Source organism: Maniola jurtina, chromosome 14 (assembly GCF_905333055.1).
Source record: "Maniola jurtina chromosome 14, ilManJurt1.1, whole genome shotgun sequence".
NCBI lineage: Eukaryota > Metazoa > Arthropoda > Insecta > Lepidoptera > Nymphalidae > Maniola > Maniola jurtina.
The window spans coordinates 4454558-4470994 of NC_060042.1; the positions used below are offsets into that span (position 1 = coordinate 4454558).

At 37.3% G+C, this 16437-nt stretch overlaps 2 protein-coding genes across 2 annotated transcripts; one reads left to right on the top strand and one right to left on the bottom strand.

Annotated features, from left to right (window-relative positions):
- Positions 1 to 644: 644 nt before the first annotated feature.
- LOC123872208 (tyrosine--tRNA ligase, mitochondrial) lies at positions 645 to 5703 on the top strand. Its single transcript, XM_045916391.1, has 8 exons — positions 645 to 1032; positions 1338 to 1485; positions 1715 to 1893; positions 2948 to 3164; positions 3479 to 3557; positions 4002 to 4277; positions 4881 to 5069; positions 5501 to 5703. The coding sequence occupies exons 1-8, from the start codon at positions 896 to 898 to the stop codon at positions 5662 to 5664; spliced, it is 1389 nt and encodes a 462-aa protein (XP_045772347.1). The 5' UTR covers positions 645 to 895; the 3' UTR covers positions 5665 to 5703.
- LOC123872207 (rho GTPase-activating protein 44) lies at positions 5699 to 16290 on the bottom strand. Its single transcript, XM_045916390.1, has 6 exons — positions 15893 to 16290; positions 15378 to 15628; positions 14915 to 15090; positions 12053 to 12296; positions 9943 to 10092; positions 5699 to 9202 (listed from the first exon to the last, which is right to left on the bottom strand). The coding sequence occupies exons 1-6, from the start codon at positions 15943 to 15945 to the stop codon at positions 7452 to 7454; spliced, it is 2625 nt and encodes an 874-aa protein (XP_045772346.1). The 5' UTR covers positions 15946 to 16290; the 3' UTR covers positions 5699 to 7451.
- Between the last annotated feature and the right edge of the window lie 147 nt (positions 16291 to 16437).

The following is a 16437-nucleotide window of genomic DNA, read 5'->3' on the forward strand; positions in this document are numbered from 1 at the left end:
ATACCCAGCTCATTTTCTTAGTGTTTATAAATTGGTCTACCATTGACATTGAGACAACATACTGTGATTTTGTATCTTGTAATAATGCGAATCAAAAACTACAAAATATGTGTTTACTAAAGTCCAAAGCTTTTATAAAATGTAAGATAATTTAGCATTAAATATTATTGTATTGTATAGATTAGCCTTTTAGTTAAGTATATATTGTAATATGTATAATATTATTTCATTAAATATTTTGTGGCACATTTTGTTTCAGTAACATCAATCAAACCCCTGTTTTAATCAAACTAAAATATATTTGTTAGGGTTCCGTACCCGAAGGATGCCAACGGGACCCTATTATGACTCCGCTGTCCGTCCGTCTGTCTGTCAGAGGGCTGTATCTCGTGAACATAATAGAGAAAGTTGAATTTTTTGCAGAATGTATATTTTTATTGCCACTATCTATAACAACTAATAAAAATTTCATAATTACCGCCACGAAAACAAAAAATTAAAAAGTGTCATTTCTTGCACGGTGGTACAGAACCGTTCGTGTGCAAGTCCGACTCGCACTTGACTGATTTTATAGGCGTACAATGATAATTTTACTGTGGCAACATTAGACGGCGGAGATCTGTCAACCACAGTGTACAACATTAACTTAACTGTCATAGCACAGCTGATTTGTATATAGTTTCGCATTCAAATAACGTCGTTTCTTGAATTTTTTAAATAAAAGAAAAAGTAATTATAACTTAAATAAGATTATTAAGATATAATACACCTCAAGTACAAACTTAAAATTGATTCTACCTAGTCAATCCCATTAAAAATGGGGTTGTAAACGATGTTTTAGGTTATATCTTTCGAATTATTATTTAAGCTAAATCCGAAATTATTGTGTAAAACGATGGCTATTTTTAAAAAGTTACTACCATTACCGAAAGTTTATTTGCGACGGACAAGCAGAAGGTATGCCAGTAGCAGAAATATATTAAAACTTAGCGAAAGAGGAATGTACCAGGACTTGTTTCCGAATACCGCGGCGTAAGTACTTTTCATTTAAGTATATTCTTTTAAATAATTCAGTTTCTCTGTATGATAAAATCTATGTATATAACTAGCAGACCCTCACGACTTCGCATAGATTTACATTTTTGAAATCTTGTGGGAACTCTGATTTTCCAGGATAATAATTCAGTCTTGTCTTCAGGGTGCAAAGCTATCTTTGTTGTACCAAATTTTGTCAAGTTGGTTTAGTGGTTGAACTGAAAAAGTAACACATTTAGTGGATGAAAACAATCACATTTATTTTTCTATTTAACTTAATTATTTTCTACTCTTTGTTTTAGCAATGAAATAATAAATCTATTGAACAAATCTCCACAATGTGTGTATGCAGGATTTGACCCTACAGCTGACAGTCTGCATGTGGGGAACCTATTAGTAATAATTAATCTTTTACATTGGCAGCGAGGCGGACACAATGTCATAGCTTTGGTAAGAAATATTCAACAAAGCTGTAGTTTAGTCAGTAGCTCTATTAAAAATGCTACCAATCCTTTTAAAATATTCTTATTTATCTATTATTTATTCTTCTTACAAGGCATAAGACCATCTTATTGTACCTACAGGTTTCTATACATTTTCTGCTGTGTGGAATGGGATGTGTTAAATTATTTATAGCAATTTTTTTAATTTAAGCAAATAAGTAATATATAATTTTCAGTTGGGAGGTGCCACAGGGTATATAGGCGATCCCAGTGGAAAAAGCACAGAAAGAACAGCATTGCCTCAGGATGTATTACAAAATAATATAAATTGCATAAAAAGTAATCTTGAGCAAGTATTTGAGAATCACAAAAAGTATATTTGGTCAGAAGATGGAAACAAACTCAAACCAATAAAGTATGTATCCCCATATTGTAATCATATAAGTAACAGCAATAATGACTTAGGGTACTATCTTACTAGGACACCAGCTGTGATAGTTTCCAATAGAGCCTAGAGTCTAACCACTGATGTCATAGTGATCTAGTACCCTGCACTGTACTGCTAGGAAAAATTATAGGAAAATGAAATATAGTGTTTAGATCCACTGTCTTATTGAGGACTAGCTGTTTTACCTGTTTACGGATTGAATTTTCAAAAATCCTTTCTCAGTAGATGTCTACATCATAATAGCTCTCTGCATACCAAATTTTAACCAGATCCGTCCAGTAGTTTGAGCTGTGTGTTGACTGATCAAATAGTCAGTCAGCTTTCCCTTTTATATATATAGACTAGCTGATGCCCGCAGCTTCGCCCGCGTGGATTTAGGGTCTAAAATCCCGTGGGAACTTTTGATTTCCCAAAAGTCAACGACAAAGTCTTTACTTGGTCCAGATACCTTCAATAACAATCAATTTATAACCGACAGTTTTTAAATCCCATCAGTATTGATGGTGAGGTCCCCTGCAGCGTCAGGATTGAGGAGTTGGAATCCAATTTTTTTATGAAACAATGTCACAAAGTTCCTCTATCGATTTAAAAAAAAAATACGCAAATTGGTTCAGAAATCTCGGAGATTTCGGTGTACATAGGTAGAAAAACACAACTCCTTTTTTGAAAGTCGGTTAAAAAAGTAGCCTATGTTACACCCTGGTCAATCCTCTACTTATCTGTGAAAATCCCGTCAAAATCGGTTCAGCCGTTCCAAAGATTAGCCTTTTCAAACAGACAGACAGACAGACAGACAAAAATTTTAAAAACGTGTGATTCAGTGTGGGTATCGTTCAAATAACCATATGAGCTTAATATGAGGTAGTTATTTAGAAATTACAGACAGATACTCCAATTTTATTTATTAGTATAAATTTGCAATTTACAGCCTACCCAAAAAAAATCTAAAATATAATTACTGTTTTAATTTTTTAAAGCACTGTTTGTGTGTAATACAAATGGATGATTTTGTACTTTTCAGCATTGTAAATAATGAGACATGGTACAGAGAAATAGATTCAATAAGGTTCATCAGTGAAATTGGAAGGAATTTCAGAATGGGCACAATGTTATTAAAACAAACTGTACAAAATAGAATCAATTCGGACATTGGCATGAGTTTCACAGAGTTTGCTTACCAAATATTCCAATCTTATGATTGGTTGCATTTGTTGAAAGAATATGATTGCAGGTTTCAGGTAATAAACGAAAATATTTTATTGGGTTGGATTTACCTTTTTATTTATTTATCCAGATACAAGAATACTTTTATAGAAGACTAGCTGACACCCGCGACTTCATCCGCATGGATTTAGGTTTTTCAAAATCCTGTGGGAACTCTTGATTTTCCGGGATAAAAAGTAGCCTATGTGCTAATCCAGGATATTACCTATCTCCATTCCGAATTTCAGCCAAATCCGTCCAGTGGTTTTTGCGTGAAGGAGTAACAAACATACACACACACATATACACAAACTTTCGCCTTTATAATATTAGTGTGATTTTTTTCTAGATAGGTGGAAGTGACCAAATGGGTAACATAAGCGCTGGACATGATCTTATTAGTAAGACTGCAAAACAAAATGTATATGGTAAGCTTTTGTCTTCTATGTATTTACCAATTTACATACAATGTCCAACAATGCAAAACTGTCATGGTGACTTCAGTATAAAGGTCTTTGCATATTATATTATAGACTCAACTCACCATAAAATATGGAAATGTGAGTTATGTTGTGTACCTAACGGTGCAATTTTCAACATTGAATGAAGTGTACAACGAGTAGACTACATGGAAAATTATAGCCTAAAAATATGGGAATTTAGAAAAACTGATGTTTCCTAAAAAATTTTGCTATGTATGACTAAACTAAAAACCTTAGTTATACTATAAATATTTCTAGAAACAGTGGTTTTTGAAAATTTCTACGTTTTTTGGCGACAACTCAAAAACTATTTGTTGCAAGGGCTTTTTGGATAAAAGATAGCATTAGGACTTAATTTTTTCTCTTGTTTAACTAAAGTCATCTTTCTAGGTTTAACATTACCTTTAGTGACAACAGAAGAAGGAGACAAGCTCGGTAAATCAGCTGGGAACGCGATATGGCTAGATGGCAAGAAGACAAGTCCATACAGTTTATACCAATATTTCATCAGGACCAAAGACGCAGATGTAGAGAAACTGTTAAAGTTGTTTACATTCTATAGTTTAGGAGAAATCAAGGATATAATGTACAAACATAAACAACACCCAGAGCAGAGGTACCCACAGCAGTGTTTGGCCGAACAGCTCACCACATTGGTCCACGGAGGTAAGTTTCACTAGCAAATATGATTTGTGCTGCTTACAGTTAAGTCAGGAAAAAAAACTCTGGCCTTGAACCGGCGTGGGTTCCGTGGGTAATTTATCGATCTATTTAGTGATACGAAGTGTCTATACCGTCGCGATATTAGTCTGTCAGTAGGTAAACCTTGTTTCCTATGTATGAAAGTCATCATACACATTTTAAAAGGAAACGGGAAGCTATTAGAGATAAATTTCACGTTTGAAAATTTAATTTTACAAATATATAATTGCATAAAAAAATTATATAAAGTATAGTGCCCACGCGCAGACACTTACTACTGCACTGTCATTCTGAGCTCCTTTACTTCACTGGCATGTGATCTGTAATGCTTTAACTACTTTTCATTAAAAAATAAAAACCGGCCAAGTGCAAGTCTCGCGCACCAAGGGTTCCATACTCGGGGTAATTTTTCCGATAAATCAAAAAGTATTATGCATAAAAATAAATAAAAAATCTGTTTTAGAATGTACAAGTAAAGCCTTTTTATATGATACCCCACTTGGTATAGTTACCTTTGAGGTCCGGAACCCTAAAAATGCCTAATTGAAATTATCTTTGACTTTTCAGAAGAGGGTCTGTCAATGGCAAGAAAAACCACCGAAGCTATTTACAGTAAAGATGTGAAGTCATTAGTTTCTTTGTCTCAAAAAGATATGCAGCTAGTTTTTGAAGGTGCTACTATAGTTAAGCTGCTGCTATCACCTGGCATTACAGTATTGGAACTTGGATTGAAGGCAAAATGTTTCCCTACAGAAAGTGAGTAAAGAATATTTTTCAAAACATTTATTCTGTATTTGGAGTGTGGATACAAATTGTATTTTTTCTATGGATGTGAAATTTACTTGGAGTGGACGTGAAATGTATTGACACTTAGATCCTGCTCTACTGTTCTTGTACTTTATAGTTCCAACCTGTTTTGTGTGCTTTTAAATATATAAAATAAAAATAAAAATGAATGAACTTATTGTTAACTATGTAGTATTTTTTTTTGTGCATGCACTCTGTATTATTTTAGAGTGGTTGCCAAATCATTCTTGGAATGGATACAAAATGCATTTATAATATATAAACGTATTTTGGAGTGGATGCTAAATGTATTTTGGAGTGGATGATTTTTAGTGGAAGCCACAAATATTTTACTGTGTGATAATTGTCATGCGCAGTTTTTTAATAAACCATCATTTCAGGTGATGCTATCAGAATAATTCAAGCAGGAGGCTTTTACATAAATCACCAAAAAATCAAGAAGATTGACGAAGTTATTACTGAATCTGCACACATACTGCCGAACCTCGTTTCGCTTTTACGAGTGGGCAAACGAAACTATTACATAGTGAAATGGCAAACGTAAAAGTTCTGTAAATTGTTGTAAATAAAATACTAAATAATATTTGGGTTTAATTTTATTATTACTTACAACAGAAGCTTGTATACTTGCAGTATATAATTAATAAAATGCATATCACATAAAACATCGTAAATACTACATAACATACATTAGCCTAGTTAATATTCACTGAAACAGCGTGGCTGATACAAATTACAACTTATGGGCCGAGCACAAGTCTACATCTTGTAAAGCTGCAAACACATTACTGGATTCTGGTGTGTGACAAAACGGCAAATCACAGTGCGCCTCGAGCGTCATTACTCCGTCATATATTAGGCTCCCAGCGCATTAGGCGGCATGTTTTCAATTTTGGCTGCTGCACTATAATAATGCGCGCCTTATAACTGCCTGGCCTCCAAATATACGATAGGCTAGTTTTTTTTACATAAATTAGCATGCTTTCATATAAAAAAATCTCATGTAGTGTCACAACTCACGCTATATCAGTAAATAGTAATGTGTTTGCATCTTCACACGCCACCCCACGCGCGTTACGTGAATTCTTAGTACAGCTGGCAACAAAGCTAGGTTTGCACCCGTCCATAGTCGCTTGTACTGGCGGAGGAAAACTTAGCTTTGTTGCTGACTGTACAAAGAACGAATCGAAAAAGGGCAGCGTTAATGATTCCTTCTCACTTACACACTTGTGTAGTGTGTGAGTGAGAGGAAATAATTAGCTACATCATTTCCGATTACAGTCAGACAAGACTCTTTTGGCGCGTGGCCAAAATCGGTACTAAAGCCGCCATCTTGAGAAGTGCATTTGTTGATATGGTTCGCTGTGTCGACATAAAGCTACAACTGCGCCCTCACTCAAGTGCCAAAAGAGCCTTGTCAGACTGCCACGCCCGCCACGTATATTTTCTAAAAACGCTAATAACACTAATTGTAGAAAGACGCGTGGCGTTACGAGTAAGTATATTTTTGGTCACGCGTGGCGGGGCGTCTTACAATCATGTTTCTGGCATAATGCACTGTCAATTCGTAAATATTAAAAAATATGGCTACTAGTTATACGTTTGTGCACCCCCCGGCCGCCGCGGCCGAGGCGCCGAATCTCCTAATATCACAAGGATTTACTGCAACATATTACACCTAAATTGTACAAAACTTTATAAAGCACGAAGTATACTCGATCGCGTAAAAAGCTAAATTGACTCGAGCTGATATGTCCGTATGGAATAATGGTTAGAAAAAAATAGCACTTGCGACGATGTTCCATTATGATTCACCGATTTGTAAAACTACAATATAATTATGATAATAAAAGTCATCATTTTACAAAAATAAATAGGTTATCTGCAAAAAAAATATAATAATTATACAATTATATAGTAATGTACTTACTTACGTTGTGAATTGTAATTTAGAAGCGATCTATTTAGAATATCTAGCGTACATTAAATAGAGGGCATCAGTCTTGCTCCATCTCTACACGGTCCGAGCGATCGTAGCGGAAGAGGAATACGTTTCTAATACTCTGTTTTACCACGCCTTTATGTAAAACGCCTCAGAGCGTTCTCACACTATCCAATATCCTATCCTACAATATGATGTTTAGCATACCTACCTACTTTACAAGTCCCTGGGCACGCAAAACATATGACGCGTGTCTGCTTATACATAATATTGCATGCAGTCATACATTCGACGAGTACGACGTTATCAGCTTGGACTTGCTATCACGGTAAGCGATGGATGCGGGAATCTGTAGTACGGACTCCTGTAATACTATAAGGCGGTTTGGACTAGAGGTCGGTGCTCTCGTGCGCGGGCGCCACGGGCGGCGGCGGCGCCGGCACGAGCGGGCGCGGCGGCCGCGCCGGCTGCGGCCGCGGGGACTTGGGCCCGCCCTCCGTTATGTTGCCTTCCGATTGTGACAGTTGCCTGCTCGCGCTGGTCAAGGTCTTGGGCTCCTCCAACTCCACGTCCTTGCCGCCCGAGCTGTGCGTCCGCTGCACCGTACTCCGCGACCCCTCGTCTTCGGGCGCCCCGCCTACTTGTATGACGGTCGGATGTTGCTTGTCCACCGTGTATATGTGAGTGCGCTCGAGGACTGTGGGTGTGATCTCGGCGTTGTCTGTGAGGGAGGTCCGCTGTCCGCGGAAGCTCTGCGGACGGAGCGTGGCGGGGCGCTCGGGCACGGCCGGCTTGTGCCTCAGCTGCACCTCGTTCTCGGCCTCGACGGGCGCAGGCAGTATAGTACGAGGCGCGGCGACGGGGCGAGGCGGCGGTTGACTCGAAGGCTTCGGCATTTGAACCCTTGCACACTTGTCCGAAGATTTCTCCGAGCCCAGCGAGGCCGGCCCGCTGTTCACGTCGCCCACTCTCATCCTGCTCACGACTCCGGATTGCGCGGTTACATTCTTGACCACGAGCGTGGACTCCTTGTCGTTCCTACTCTCCATCGCCTTCAAACTGTCGAATTTATCCTTTTCGAACTCTAAACTCTGTCGGCGGATATCCGCCAGGTTTTCTCGGCTGCCGCTTCGCGCGGCCTCCTCCTTGTTCGCTCTCCGATACGTGGAGCGGTTGATGGTCTGCACGCCTGATATGATTTTCCCTGAACTCTCGGAGATGACCGGTCGCGGAGGTTTCGCCGGCTTCTCCGGGTCCTTCGTCAAATTCTGTTGCTCTTTGGGCGCTTCCGAGGCCTGCGTTTGAGCCTCCACTTTTTTGTGCTTGTCGGGCGTGAAGTTGGGCGGCACCGGCGCCAGGGGTTTCTTCCCTCGGCGCACCATAGGTTTGGGACTGCCGTGAGGGGGACTAGATTGGTCGGACAGCGAGCTGTTGGACTGAGTCTTCTTCATGTCGTTGTCCAGTAGGATGAGGCTGGTGTCGTGGCTGTTGCTGCGCGAGTGTCGGCCGGGCGCCTGGTGGTTGTAGGCCAGCAGCGACTTGCTCATGCCGTGGTCGCCGTTGGGCTGGTCGTGCGCGAGCGCCGCCGTCTGCGGGTAGCCCTGTGCGAAGGTGGGCGTGAACCCGTACTCGCATTGGTCGGGCAGCAGGTCCTCCTTGGTGAACGAGATGAAGAAGTTGAGGTCGTCCTTGAAGAACCAGTGCGCGTGCTTGATGAGCAGCTCCACGCCGCAGTTGACGGCGGTGGTGATGTTCATGTCGAAGGTGCTCTCGTCGGGCGCCCATAGCAGGTTGGGCGCGATGACGATGGCGAGGTTCGAGGGCGTCATTTTGTTTGTGCTTTGATTTTGCGTCAAGGCAGCCAAAAATTTAATTAAATACCTAAGATTTTGGAAGTTGGCGTCGGGCAGGAGGTGGATGGCCTCCCAGAGAGCGTTGAGTCGGGCTTGCTCCGAGGGCTGCTTCGAGGCTAGGATGAAGTTCTCGTACAGGCGAAACGTCAGCAGAGGCTCAGGCAGCTCTCGAAGGTATGATTTTAGTACCGACGCTACCACATGCATATCTTTGTAGTCCGGGGGGAGCGGAACACTGAAGAGGCCCGCGTCTAAGGATAGCTTCATCCGTCGCACCTTCGATGTACCTGAGGAGGAAAGTTTAGTATTATGATATTTCAGTAGTCACATCTTCCACCCAATTTTTTTTTTGTATTTTTTAAAAGAATATTAGACATGTTAGTCATGACTAATATTCCTTTTCCCCCTCCAACTAAGCGTAAACTTGTGCTAGGAGTGGGTACGACAATAGTGCAACGGGTGGGATTTGAACCGCCGCCCTGTCGGATTTCAGAATTCAGAATTTCGGGTCCACTAATCAGATTTTCGGATTTCAGAAGTATTAATGCACATCTATATACTAATAAATAAAATTGGAGTGTCTGTCTGTAATTTCGAAATAACTACCGCATATTAAGGTCATATGGTTATTTGAATGATACTATAACTGAATCACACGTTTTTAAAATTTTTGTCTGTCTGTCTGTCTGTCTGTTTGAAAAGGCTAATCTTGGGAACGGCTGAACCGATTTTGACGGGATTTTCACAGATAAGTAGAGAATTGACCAGGGAGTAACATAGGCTACTTTTTTAACCGACTTTCAAAAAGAGAGTTGTGTGTTTCTACCTATGTATACCGAAATCTCCGAGATTTTTGAACCGATTTGCGTCATTTCTTTTTTAATCGATAAAAAATTTGGAGTCCAACTCTTCAATCCTGATGCTGCAGGGGATCTGACCAATCCACGCGGGCGAAGCTGCGGGCATCAGCTAGTTTCAAATAAACAGTTTGCCCTGATAAAGAGTGAGTTGTGTGAGAGACACTGACCGCCCGCGATCCTGAAGAGCCCCTCCTCGTGGAGCGCCAGCTCGTGCAGCGTGCACACGCACAGCTCCACGGGGAAGGCGATGGTGCGCGCCGTCACGCGCAGGTGCTCCTCCAGCGGGTAGCCGAACACGGGCTTCACCGAGCTGTCGTCTGCAACAATATTGATAAATATAATATAAATAAATAAATAAAACAAACTTTTATTTAAGGCATAACCCATTTTATGTGTTAGTACGAAACAATCACTTAACGTATAGTAACACTTAGTATATAGTACCTACTTATTACTAGTTTCTTAGCTAAACAACTAATCCTAACAATAATTTACAATTTATTTATGTTGTAAATTAAATATCTTTACTGGAAAGTGTTCAGTTTAAGAAATTAGAATTTGTGAGTAACTCATGTCAAACTCATTATTTTGACTAATTTCTTAAACTGAACACTTTCAAGTAAAGATTTTTATGTAATCCTGTGATAATGATACTGCCATTGTCGGAATTAGAATGCCATAAGCCTACTTTATCGTATTAGTTTACAAATTACGAAAAACCAAACTAAATGTGAATTTCGCGGGCAGACCCGTCTCATGCCCCTTACCAGGTATTGTACTGAAATACAATTATTGTATCAAGAAATCTTATGCCATACATTAACGATATTCATATGGACTAACTAGTGGTTAACCTTACTTCACGACATGCCAAGGAAACCAAAGACGAGTTGTGTCGAATACGAAATAATGTTTGTTTAGTTACGTGCTAACGACCAAGATAAAATTAAATGAGAAGTCGCATATCCGATAACCGATCCAAATAGCTCTGTTCTGTGACCCTAGTAATTATGATAAGTACTACTTCTAAGTTGTAGACTAAACAATGTGTACAACTATTTATATAATATACTTACTAGAATATAGGAATATATTCTCCTTGTAAAAACTATATTGCGACCGTCATTCGTTAAAGACTGAATTTATGGAGGATTTTGTCATTATTTAGTGGACGAATGTGAGATGTTTCCGATTGAAAAATAAGATTTTAGAGAATTTTTGAGACTATATTTTATCGGAATTTTCTTTAGCCATACTTCAAACCCTATATTTAAATATCAAAAAAAACATTCATCACCTTATAATTTTCAACGTATGGATTCCGAAAAATCAAATAAACTACCACTCAAATCTACAAACGAGGATTTTAGGACAGTTTACTAAAAACGTCTAAAATTGTACACAATATCTAACCAACCCGCAGATATACAGTCAATTAATCAAAAAGTTTCATACACATTACCAAGCTTAATGAACTCAAGTGATATAAATTACAGCGGACATCTAGATTATTGCAGCATCTTGATTAAAGCTCACGCGTAACTGTCTCTAATGAGATGGATGCATTAATGAGAAAGCCACACGCCGTCAGTTGAATCTCAATTATGGAAGTGTGCTGGGAAGGAATTTACTGTGTGCGTACGTTGACACTCTCATCGATTTGGGTATGTACCGTCTGCTTACAGTATTACAGTACTTTTAAAGACTACACACACACATATAACAGACTTTTAAAGTCGTATCGGCAAAATTCGTTAGCGCAACCCAACGCCGACTTAAATCGAATATACCTAAATCAATAAAATACAGACCTTGTTAGTTAGTAGTTAGTTGCTGAGTAGATGGATTTTCGTTTTCATTCTTAAAACAATCAATTAATATAAATATGCTTATAAATGTAGTAGAATTACCGCAAATATCGCGATCTTAACAGATTTCATTATTAATTTAAATAAAATCTCTTCGGTCCTAGAAATCACCATCGTATAATAATGAAAAAGCTTTGTTCGTCTTCAACTGAGTCTTGTGTTACAAATAGTTTTGTCTGGCCCAGCTGGCAACTTTTTCAGATCATGTATTGCTCATGTATGTCTTGCGAGAAAGCAGCGCCAATTCATAATACGTATGTTGTAGCTTCACATACCTACTTCAATCCCGTAAGCGCAGTTGCGCATCCATTGCGCGCTGCAGAATAGTCCCTCGCTGTGATACACTCCGAGGATGTAACGATGAAGTGAATTAAAAAAAATATGCAAAAATAACAAGAAAATTACTCACTTATAAACCTTTCTAGCTCAGGGACGGTATCTTGTAAGGAATGCAGCGCCGACTCGTGATACGCCCGTTGCAACTTCACGTACTGAAGCAGCGTGTGCGCCAACTGCGCTTCCTTAGCCACGAGCGCGTACATGTCCGCCGCGAGGGCGTCCCGCGCCGCTTCCACCTTGTTACCGGCTTCCTCTAACTCCTCCTTTGCCGCGCTGAACTTTGTTGGGTTCTCCTCTTTTTGACGCTCTAAATTCTGTAAAAACAAATTCCTCTCTTCTTATATCAGTTACACTCAGTATCAATATGTATCTGCTCAATTAAGCAGCTGAAAAAGTATAGTAAATTATTGTTAAGGCCTCTCAATTTAATTAGGCACTTGTTCCACCCGCGCCGACGAAAAAGCGACTAGCCATCGACTATTTTCGCGCCAAGGATCACGTAATTAACGTGATCACATCGTGATTTAGAGGGCGCGACGTACTATTTATCTTTTAGGAGAGACATAATACAAGAGAAAAAAAGTTAGGCAATATAGTGCCGTTTGTTAAATTTTAAGCTGCAGTGCTGTGCGAACTAAATTGCACTTTATTGCGTCGTAACAAGTGTCATTTATTTAATCATCTTTGCGGAGAGTGAGTCTTTTTTAACCCCCCAACCCAAAAAGAGGGGTGTTATAAGTTTGACGTGTGTATTTGTGTAGCTGTCTGTGGCATTGTAGCCCCTAAACAAATGAACCGATTTTAATTTAGTTGTTTTTGTTTGAAAGGTGGCTTGATCGAGTGTTCTCAGCTATAATCGAAAAAAATCGGTTCAGCCTTTTGAAAGTTATCAGCTCTTTTCTAGTTACTGTAACCTTCACTTGTGGGGGATGTTATCAATTTTTAATTCAGACTTGTTACATAAGGAATTGGGCGTAAGTTTCGGTTTTTTAACCGACTTCAAAAAAGAAGGAGGTTCTCAATTCGTCGGAATCATCGGAATAATAGAATTAATATGGAAGTAAGTTCATATGAATACCGTGGAGTATATTTTGTGTGTATTCACGTACAAATCATGCGCGGTTTATCACTAAAATTGACGCGCCCGCTACCGCATCCGCTGTTTTTATGTGAACATGCACTACAATGTGTTCCAGCCACGCAGCTTATCGGAATTTGTTTTTTCAAAGGTACCATAATCGAATGTATAGCCTCGATAGCTCAAGGGTCGAGGAGCGGACTGAATTCCGAAAGGTCGGCGGTTCAAATCTCACCCGTTACACTATTGTCGTACCCACTCCTGACACAAGCTTTACGCTTAATTGGAGGGGAAAAGGGAGTTATGATTAGCATGGGTAATATTCTTTAAAAAAAAAAACTTTTAAGGAGTATGATATACTGAACTTCAATGAATTCAGATTCAGATTCTCTAATTAGATTGTTATGACAATTATTAAACTTAAGATAAACATTAATTTTAAAATAATCATTGAAAGACATTAGACAACACAGATTATCACAATTAACAATGTATTACTAGTACTAACATTAATGTTATCTATTGTTATTCTTTATTAACCACATCCTTAATAATTAGTTAACTACCTACTAAATTTGTTTGCATGATTTTATTATGCAAATAAATAAAGTACTTACTTTATTCATTGATTCATTGAATACATAATATTTGGATTAGATAATTTCTTTTTTAATTGTTTATTTATTGTTTTTATTGATTATCTAATATTTGTACTTACTCATTGTAATATTTATTGAAGAGATATGAGATTTGTCTAAGAGATGTGTTTTGAAATTGTGATCATGGAATGTTGAGATAAGTAGCCACATTATCAGTCATGTTGTCACTGTAAAACCTTCAGATATTTGAGTAGGTAACATTATAGGAAATAAACAAAGTACTTTTATGGTGTAATAAATAGTTTATTTCATTTTTCGCTGTGTCAAAAGCAGACTCGATAAACATTCCCTATTTTGATAATTTAAAAAAAACTAAGTTTGCTATCCATCCATCTGTCACATTATTTCAGTAACAACTTATTTGAATTCTAACTCAAAATAGGTATTATAAATTGATTTATAAATAAACCATCTTTTATTGACTTTAATGATGTTTAATTTTTTTTAAATAACAAATTGTATTATGTAATCATTTATTTATCTATATTACTAATGGATTTTTTACTACTTTCTAGTTATTTCTCAGGTAAAATTAGTGGGAATGTTCAGACATATATATTAACTTTGAATAGGTAAAAATAAATGATGTATCCATATATGTACATACTATTATAAATGGGAAACTGTGTTGGCTAGCATTTCACATCTGATGCACTCCCATCCTTTCATTGTCAAACTACATTTTTAAAACTTGTTAAAATTAATTTTCAACATAATTTTATACAAATTATTATCACAACCACAAAACATTCTTATCATTCTGTATTTCAGGAAAAGTATTCTGAATAATCAAATCAATCTGCCCTTGTATACCAAAATTGTAAATTATTATTATTCAACATTATATTAGTCAATTCCGATTTTAAATAAAAAAATCTATGCATGCCATCAATTTAGATACAAAAAAATGTTTTATATAAAACATCCTTTCAGCAGTTATTAATATCATAGGCCATTATCAACTGATAGTGACTCAGTGGAAACCATTGTTATGTCCAATATCAAGAGATAAAAAATGTGCCGTGATATATGTAGTGTGTACATGTCAGTTTTTATATTTTTATTTTCACAGATCAGATTATTTTAGTACCATTTAAGACAATGTACATATTATGTTTTTTGTAAATGTTTATTTTTGTCTAAATTTTCTCAGTACTTGAAGGAGTGTGGCAAAACCAACAAAGACAATACTCACATTATATCGACTAGCTGCAGACTCTTTCTCATTTATAAGTCTAGTGAGGTGTTTTTTAGCTTTCATTATAGCTGGGAGCTCATGTTCGCTTATTGCTGCAAGTGGAGCGCAAACTAGCTGTTCAACTTTCAGTTCATGTTCAGCTATCTCATTTGCAAGAAACTTCTCTGTTTTACCTAAAAATACAAATTATTAAGAGCAAAATTATAAATATATTAGTAAGAACAATATTTAAATTAAGTAGTATTTCAACAATCAATATAAGTATTGCTTAAACATTGCTAAATATCAATTGCAAAATTAACTTTCATTTTGTGTTTTCACATAAAACTGTACTTAATTTTTCTAACTTTTTAAGTAATGTTGGCAGAAATAAATTGGCAGATACAGTAATTATTTAACTCTCTATATATTTAATGAAATATTACATTTATAACTCTCAAATAAAAAAATTTTTACTCACCACATTCATGTAAAATGTATTTTAAAATGCTATCATCATCATCAAAGTTACTAGCTTCACACATAGACAGTCCTAGGAGATATTCTGGCAGTTTTTTTAATCTCTTCTCCCTTGCTGCTGGGTCCTGACCTTGGGTATTGCCTGCAGGGGTGGCTAATCTTTTGCTGATAAGACTCAAAGCATTTTTGAGGTGTTCCACTTTCCTGTCTGCTGTTTGTAACTCGTCAGTCAAAGGTTCACCCTTGCCAGACCTAATCATAAGAGAAATTGTGCTTGTAAGATGTTTGTACATAATCATTTAAGATATTAAATTACAGTAAAATAGTCTAAAAACTGTGTTGCAAACTTTTTAACTAAAAAGAAAACTGTACTGAATTGATTTTTCTCCAAGCTTGTCTTACAGTTTATCTAAATCTTAATGATAATGCAGTCAAATATTCCTACACTATCCACAAAGGAGTCAAAATCTTATCTCATCTTTGAAACATTGATAATACAAGTAGTATAATTCCTACCTTGAGAAGGTTTGGTCGGCGAGTTGTTTCACCCTATAGAACTGCTTCTTCATTTTGTCAAATAAGTTTCTATTAATTTATTTAACGTTACAAGGTCATTGGACTTGGTCAATAACAATAAAACGATCAAGATATCTCGCCGAAAAGAACGTAACGAAACTAATGTCAGCACGCCAATGAGATCATCTTCGCGTCGTGAACGATAGAAACACCACCGAGCGCCATACACGATAACTTTCCAATAAGGCACTACATTTCAAATTTCACTCTGATTAAAACACCAAATTACAATATTCCTAATTTTATTCTAAGCTTTGACACAAATGGCGATGAATCAGAAAAATAAAATAACACAAATACACAGACAGACATATAAAATCACAATTCACAAAGCAATTTTTATTGAATTAAGTTGAAACAGTATTGCCAGATCAAATTTCGAAATTTGAAATTAACATTAGAAACGGGTAACATTGATGTAGTAGCGAGAGTGTTCCTCTTTTCTTTATTATCTTCTATATTTATAATTAACTATACCTGATACT